The following is an 8,513-nucleotide window of genomic DNA, read 5'->3' as shown; positions in this document are numbered from 1 at the left end:
TTTCCATTCCTTCTCGTGACTCCACCCAAAACAAACTTCGTTTAAGTGTAAGATGTAAAATAAAATAAAATATAATTTAAAAACCACTAAAATGACAACAAATCAAATTGAAAGCCATGTGTGAAAACTTAAGCTGCTTTATTACCTCAAAATTTAGTTTGTCCTGTAAGTGTTAATTGTTGTTGTTGTTTTTTTTTACCACACAGAATCTCACATTCAGGATGATTGGTGGACACATGTTACATATTTGTAAATGAATGAGTGAATGAATGACATGTAACAAAATGGCATCAGCAAATTAAAATAGTGGACTTTATCTGAACTATAAATAATAATTTATCAATAATAATTTCAAACCCATTCCAAAATAAGGTGCAAACAAAGTCACTGTCACAGTCAAAGTCCAAAAACACATATTACTTTGGATATAAAGTGCAGGTAAGATCAAAATTTAACCAAGTCTATAATCACTGGTAACTAATCAACTTCTGCCAACTGATAAACTGATGAAAACAGCAACATACAAAGTTTCCAAAAATAAAGTTTTGCCACAGACACAGACTTAGCCTACATATGACACTCCCTCAAAATAACTGGGAGATATTTCTTTTTAATTGCATGATCTGAAATACACCTATAAAGGCCACTTGAGGCTATATCAGAAATGACATTAAAAAGCAGAGTTTTGTAGTTAGAGAATGGTGGCTTTAATAGCCTACATTTGATGAGACACGAGATAAAAGACTGTGGGTATAAATTATAATTGAAATGCATTGCACAAAAGTACGAAAAACCTAGAGGCATGGATTATTCATATTTTTCTTGCTTGCTTTCTCGTGATCATGACTTAATTATCTCGTGATCTCTACATAACAAAAATTGTTCTCTAAGTTACACATCTAGGCCAACAGGTGACAGTATAGACCTGAATATAACTGATGGGTGTTACTGTATATCCACTCTACTGTCCGAATTTGTGCAGTATTGTTCATAACTGATATTTAACTTATTCATAAATAAGTTAAGTTAGAGAGAGAGAGAGAGAGAGTCCAGGTTTGTGGAATTGAACATTAATATTGAATTATCTTTTTATCAATTTACAAAACGCAGAACTTTTTTTACACTTTCAGAAATAAACGTACAAAAGCTTTCACTGGGGCAGTACCTTTTCACAAGGTACATAAAAACCTCTTCAAATAATAGGGAAACATGATTCTGGTAAGTGCAATTAATGTGGACTTCCAGAAACTGTAGAACATGTAATAATAAATTTGATGGCATATGAAAGGGAAAGAATTCCATAAAAAAATTATTGAAATCCTGATGGCATAAACTCTTTAACCTTGCGGAATATACTAAACAGTTCTTACAAAGGATATGAAGCTCTTGAAACACACAGAAGACATTATCTGCCAGTATACACCAAAAACATCTTTATTTAGAGTCATTATGGAAAACATTTTAATGGTTGTCTTTGAGGAGACATTGAACAGAATACATAAAATGCTCACTAGATGAACATTTTTGATTATCCATTCATACTTTATATGATGTGAATCTGAAACAATCCTGTGAAATCAAAGACCTAGTACAAGCAGTATAAACCCTGAAGATGTAAATCAAGGTTCAAGTGTTATGTCCTCAATATTTCACTGTACGTACAAATAAAGGCTGGAACAGAGAGGGTACATGCTAATGCCGATATCTAGTCGAGGTGTATTCTACTTGTAGAACTCATGTTCCTGCTCGTCTTTCTTGATAACTGTCTTGTAAGCCTTCTCAAAGTCCTTAGCCAGCACAATGTAACGGTTTTCACGCACAGCCAGCATACCAGCCTGCAGACACAAAAAACAAAGTTAATCTTTACAGAAACCATACGCTTGAAGAAATTCAGATCACAAATAAAAACAAATAAGGCTCGTTTTGTTCTCTTCTAACTCACCTCCTGGCAAATGGAGTTGATATCTGCACCAGTGATCTTGTCAGGCCTCGCAACATCTGTATTTTGGTTAAGGACAATTGCAAATGCTTTTTTCGGTCTCTTAAATCAAGAGATAGACTAGCATTCAAGTTCAAAGTAAAAAATGTTTTATAATGTTTCTGAAAGTCTTATGCTCATCAAAGCTGCATTTATTTAATTGAAAATACAGTAAAATACCATTTAAAATAACTTGATATAATTTTTAAATTTCATCTATTCTTGTAATGGAAATGTGGATTCATTCTAACGTACTGATTTGTGTTTCTTAAATGTCATCAAACCAGTTGTGCTGCCTAATATTTTTGTGGAAAAAATGATATCTTTTCAGCATTTATTTAAAACAGAAATTCACTCCGTTTAATGCATCTTATATATATATATATATATATATATATATATATATATATATATATATATATATATGAAGAGTTCAGATGCAAAAACCTCTAAATGCCATCTGAAATTTGCATCTAAAATTAGGATTTTTTTCTGGCTCCTATATTTATGTTCAGTTTTTTCACTTTAATAGCCTGGAAAAGGACCTGCACATTGCCACTGAAGTAAAATGACTCAACCTAAACATAGGAGCTAGATAAAAATCCTAATTTTAGATGAAAATTTCAGATGGCATTTAGAGGTTTTTGCATCTGAACTCTTCATATATATATATATATATATTTATTAAATTTTTTTTTTTTGCTGGCCCCAAATGTTTGAATGAGAATACATTTTGTAAAATATTTTTTATGGCACTGTTTGTTCCTATGATCAAACCCTTTAATTTACCTCATTTGTAAGTGACTTTAAACATTAAATATTCTAAATGATTAAATGTAATCATAATGAGAAAAACTTGATGTAGGGTCAGGATACAGTCCTCCAGGTCAACCTCCTCTGAGAGGTTCATCTTGCTGGTGATGGTGGAGAACACCAGGCGTTTCTGTCGTCGGTCAGGAAGAGGAAACTCAATCTTACGGTCCAGTCTACCTGGACGCAGCAGAGCTGGATCCAGTGTATCAGCCCTGTTGGTGGCCATGATAACCTGTCATTGAAAAAAAGTCACACAACGTCACCCATGGATGTAGCCGTATTAAAGCAGAACAGAAGGAGAAGTGTAACATAACACCACACAGTCAAAGATGATAAAATTAAAATGTTTTTTCTAACCTTCACGTTCACATTCTGGTCAAACCCATCCATCTGATTGAGGAGCTCAAGCAGAATTCTCTGCACTTCTCTATCAGCTACAAGCATAGAAAACAAAAAACAATGAACAAACAAAACCAAGGAAAGATTTTCAACAAACAATGGGACTAGTAGACTTGGAATATAGTGCACAGGTTGTAAAGACAACAGTTTTCCTAAATGTCTCCTTCATGACGACTGAATGGTGACAATGCACTTTTTTTGCGCAAAATGTAATCTACCTTTCAAAAGTTTGGGGTCAGTAAGATTGAATGTTTTTGTAAGAAGTCTAATATGCTCACCTTGCATTGCTTCCGTTATATTGTTAAAATTTGAAATTACATTTATTTTTTATTATTTACTTCTGGGATGGCAAAGTCGAATTTTCTGCATCATTACTTCAGTCTTCAGTGTCACAAGCCCCCTCAGAAATCATTCTAATATGCTGATTTGGTATTTTTGGTGTAAAATATTTCTTATTATTAATGTTGAAAACAGTTGTACTTCTTAGTATTTTTGGTGAAAACCATTATACTTTTAGCCTTCTTTGATGAATGGAAAGCTTAACAGAACAGAATGGATTTGTCACTTTTGATCAATTTAATGTGTTGCTGAAAAGTATTCATTTATTAAAAAAATCTTACTGACACCAATACACGCATATCTCTATATACACACACATATGGTTTTAAACTTAGGGCTGCACGATTAATCCCATATGATTGTCATGTGTGTCTCGTTGGTAAAGCCGGTTCTTTGATTAGCAGTAAATAGACAATCACATGCGATTAATCATGTAGTCCTATTTAAAACCTGAAAGGAATGCATACCTCCAGTCTGTGCATCAAATCTCTTCGTAGCAATCGCATCAATCTCATCGATAAAGATAATGGCTGGGGCATTCTCTTTGGCCAGTCGAAAGACATCTCGCACCATGCGTGGACCCTCTCCGAGATACTTCTGCACAAACTCAGATCCCACCACACGAATAAAGGCAGCTGCAGAACATCAAAACACAATTATAAAAGTTGTAATATAACCATGCACTTCTGATCTAGATATTTTTTCCATCGATTTTCAGGAATTAACTTCAAAGCTCAATAATAAAGCAAATTTGGGTATAATGCCTGAAAGACATCTAACCACACTTTAGCCTACCTGTGGTATGATGAGCCACAGCTTTTGCCAACATGGTCTTTCCACATCCAGGAGGGCCATACATGAGCACTCCTCTGGGTGGGTCAATACCAATCTAAGAAAACAAAAGCAGAATGTGAGTGGACAGCCAAGACTGCTACACACCACAGGCACTTGCATGCACATAATCACCTGTTTATAGAGCTCAAAATGTGTGAGGGGGAGCTCCACAGCCTCCCTCACTTCCTGTTTCTGGATGTCCATTCCTCCGATGTCTGCATACATCACATCTGGCTTCTGATCTATTGTCAAATAGAGAGGAAGTGCATTAAGGGCCGCCAAGGGTTTTTCAGAAATAAGGTGCAATCTATATCCCTAATACAGGGCAAACAAGGGACTGATTGAGAATACCTGAAGAAAGCATCATGATGCTGCTGTCAGCCTCCGGAGGCAGAACGTCCACCAGAGCATTGCTGTGCTTGTGCAGAGCAACCGAGGCATTGGGCTTCAGCAGCTCTCTGTCGATTGTGCTCAGAATCCGAACATAGTAATTTGAGCCTGAAGGAATCAAAAAAAATTATAATTTGCACAACATAGCTAAATCATGTAGATTTAACTAACAAACATTTACAAATATCATGACATTTCAAAGGCACATTTAAGCATTTGCCTTTGTTCCATTCAAGACAACAAAAGTGCAAGGCATACATTTTAAATTGTTGAAGTCAACCGTTTTGAAAAAAAAAAAACAACAGAAATTAAAACAGATTGATAACCCTGGAATTGATACTACCCAAGGTTCCTTCAGGTATTATGAAAGCAAAACTAAGACATTTTAAGACCAAGTAAAGAAAATAAGGAATTAAGTGATCGGTAAACAATGTGCCAAAGTGGTCTCTAAATGCAAATGTCGTGTATTATGCAAAAATTCTGATAAAAAACTGATTAATCTCACTAAAAGTGATCATACCTTATTGATAAATTTGTTCTTATTTTAAGCATGAACTCAAATTTATTTATCTTTTTTTTGCATCATGAGTTAATGTATCTTGCTTTAAGGGTGCTTGGATATATGTACTGATTTTAATTTTGTCAGCGCATGCAAACATTTAATGCCACGACTTCATAAGTTTAAGACTTACGGTTCAAAAGAGAAAAGCCGAATTAAGACTTTTTAAGACTTGCAGAAATGCTGTTTACAAAACAATCCTGTTACCTGTGGTTGAGCCCACAATGGCAGTATTCTGGTCGACTGCTTCCAGGAACTGCCCAATAACCAGAGGGATGCTCTGTATCCTCTTCACCTCCTCTTGGGCATGAAGGAACTCCTTTTTCAGATTCTTCTGTTCATCTTTAATGTATTCCTCCTGCACCTCCAGAAACTCCAGCTCCTGCTGCAACTTCTGCAGTGTGGAAGTGATTACGTGTCAACAAGTGTGGTGTGTGTGTGTGTATATATACACACACAAAAAAATACAAACCTTATATCTGCTGTAAAGATCCTCCAGATCTTCTGGTTCAGGAGCCAAGAAAGACAAACCGGTCTGGGGCCTTGAATTCAGCATCAGGGCTGGCACATCATCCTGTATGATCATCCATTTACAAATAGTCCAATAAATAAATTATCACACGGAATTAACATAATACAAGTCACAGCACATCTTAATTAAGGCATTTTCAAACAGTTATCATGACTGTAAAGAAACTGACATTATTTATACATATTCATATTTTAATGTACATACACTTACCGTTCTGTTAAGCGTTATACAAAACTTCTAAATAATTATTATAAAATGTTACTAAAAGAAATGTACTTAATAGCTGATAAACTGCTATGCTAACTTACAAGGCTAGGCGATAGCTCGACTGACTAATGTTCCGTGTGAACATGGAAAACTTTGTTCAAAATAATCATATACAACTCAAATATGATTTAAAGTAAAGTTTAAACGCTAAAATTACATATTCTACACTTCTGTTATTTTGGGGAGCACACATGCTAACGCTAGCCGCTGTCAGAGAATGGCATGACGGAGCATTTGCGGCGAGCTAAATGAATCGGCATTTTTTCACTGTCCGCTGTAAGCTTTAGACTTGCGTTTTTGCTGTATATATGTTTTGGTTATGTAGACTAGAACTTTTCAAACATAATAACGGCGTGTACACCACCCCTCTCATAATAAAATACGTCAAATCACAACATAACATCTCACCTGAGGTTTCTCAACCAGCACTCCGCCGTCCTCCATGTTTGTTTGCAGCAACTGACTTCACGTCTCTCAGTGAAGTTAAAATATTCACCGGGTCCTAAAGGCCACTTTTTTAATTTCCTTTCGTTGTTAAATTCCTTGTAGGAATAAATAAATTGTGCCTACGTGTGAATTATGTGAAATGTAATACTGAATCAATATATTTGTTTTGGCCTACCATTTGTTGCAATAAATGAAAACAAAAGAGACAGTAAATATTTTATATAATTAGAAAACATATCTATAATAAATGTTTTTTTTTTCTTTTAGCTTTCTATTTATCAAAAAATTGAGTAGGGTTACTTTTCATGTGTACATTTTTCTTGGGGCATCTCGACTAATGGCTGCTGAATTTTTTATTTTTTATTTTATATGTATGTATATATATATATATATATATATATATATATATATATATATATATATATGTTTGTGTGTGTGTGTGTGTGTGTGTATTAAATAATTAGGTCTATTAATATTCCACAGTAGTATTGCCTTTATGTATCTTCAATTTTAGTGAGTATAAGAGATGTTTTTCAAAAACATTTCAAATCTTACTGATCCCAAACTTTTCAAATGGACCAAATTTATTATACTTCCAGTGACTTTTTTTGAAAAGTCCCTTATGAAGACCAACTGTGTGACAACTGTAAATTGGGTACCCAAAAGGTGCACTATGCCCTTAATTTTGAGAGCAATGAGTAATATTTTCTCCTGATTTAAAAGCCACAAAATATATTGATTTATGGAGCAGTCGATTTTGATTGTTTTTAATGCATTTACAGTGTCTTTGCGAAATTATTCTTACCACTTAATTTCTTACACATATCTTCACCTCTCCAGCTCTGTCAGGTTGGATGGGGGCAGACACACGTTTTCAGGATTCTCCATCAGTTACTCAGTTTGGCCAGGAGGCGAGCTCTAGGAAGAGTCTTGGTTGTTTAAAATGTCTTCCATTAAGAATAACAGAGACTACATGCTTCTGTGACCCTTCAATGAAGCAGAATTTTTTTCTGAACACTTCCCCCGATGTTTGGCATGACACAAACCTGTTTCTGAGCACAGACAGTTCTTTTGACCTCAGTGCTTTTGCTCTGATATGCATTATCAGCTGTTAGACCTTTTATTAAGACATGTGTGCCTTTCCAAATCATGCCCAATCAATGGAATTTGCCACAGGTTAACTTCACTTGAAGTGTAGTAACATCTACAAGCAAAATGAATGCTTCTGAGCAAAATTTCAACTGTCCCGAATAAGGGTTTGAATACTTATGCAATGGAATCATTTGTTTTTTAGTTATAAAAAATTTGCAAAGATGTTAAAAACCATATTTTTGCTTTACCATTATGGTATATGGATTGCAGATTCATGTGGGAAAAAAATAATTTAAAGCAGTTTAACATAAGGCAGCAACATAACAAAACATGAAAAAAAATGAAGGGGTATGAATACATTCTCAAGGCATTGTAATAAACACCTGACTTCAAATTCTATAATAACTTGTAATCTTTTATGTGAACAAAATCTGAACAAAGATGAAGCATTTTCATCTATTTCAATTATTTAATCTAAATGTTTATTATAAAGAAATGGCATGTTTTCATGTTACAGTTGTGTTGAAGTACCTTGGGAACACTTTCCATTTTTGAAACCAAGACATGGCACAACAAAACGTGACCGTTAACTGCCCACTCAACAACTCAGTGAGAGTTCAATTCCTCACTAATATCCTCTTGATGAATAAATGTAAACATACCTTGAAAATAATTCATGTCATTTTCAATCTACTACCTTTGGACAGAATATTATTTAGATTAAACAATGTTATAGTATATCCAGTGTCAATATGAAATTTTTGATGCACTAAGGACTGCTTATTTGCTGCACAAAGGATATTTTGAATGCATGAATAAGGAACATTTACTTGATGCACAAAGACATTTTTATGAGGAACAAT

The 8,513-nt window shown here is 34.4% G+C and overlaps 1 protein-coding gene across 1 annotated transcript; it reads right to left on the bottom strand.

The window, feature by feature from the left end:
* Positions 1-1,418: 1,418 nt before the first annotated feature.
* Positions 1,419-6,631, bottom strand: psmc4 (proteasome 26S subunit, ATPase 4). Its single transcript, XM_052618029.1, has 11 exons — positions 6,520-6,631; positions 5,785-5,886; positions 5,520-5,706; positions 4,715-4,861; positions 4,496-4,605; positions 4,325-4,418; positions 3,997-4,164; positions 3,149-3,225; positions 2,855-3,023; positions 1,943-1,998; positions 1,419-1,835 (listed from the first exon to the last, which is right to left on the bottom strand). The coding sequence occupies exons 1-11, from the start codon at positions 6,553-6,555 to the stop codon at positions 1,722-1,724; spliced, it is 1,260 nt and encodes a 419-aa protein (XP_052473989.1). The 5' UTR covers positions 6,556-6,631; the 3' UTR covers positions 1,419-1,721.
* Between the last annotated feature and the right edge of the window lie 1,882 nt (positions 6,632-8,513).

The sequence above is a fragment of the Carassius gibelio genome, chromosome A16 (genome assembly GCF_023724105.1).
Source record: "Carassius gibelio isolate Cgi1373 ecotype wild population from Czech Republic chromosome A16, carGib1.2-hapl.c, whole genome shotgun sequence".
Taxonomy (NCBI): Eukaryota; Metazoa; Chordata; class Actinopteri; order Cypriniformes; family Cyprinidae; genus Carassius; species Carassius gibelio.
Note: the sequence above shows the minus strand (reverse complement) of the source record. Positions and strands in the feature narration are given on the sequence as shown.

Bases quoted from the DNA above. Each gene is read 5' to 3' on its own strand.
- psmc4 (XM_052618029.1), bottom strand. From the start codon at position 6,555: ATGGAGGACGGCGGAGTGCTGGTTGAGAAACCTCAG. The intron at 5,887-6,519 runs GTGAGATGTTAT...ATGATCATACAG, and splicing joins TGCTGGTTGAGAAACCTCAG to GATGATGTGCCAGCCCTGAT. The intron at 4,419-4,495 runs GTGATTATGTGC...TTGTTTTCTTAG, and splicing joins ATTTTGAGCTCTATAAACAG to ATTGGTATTGACCCACCCAG.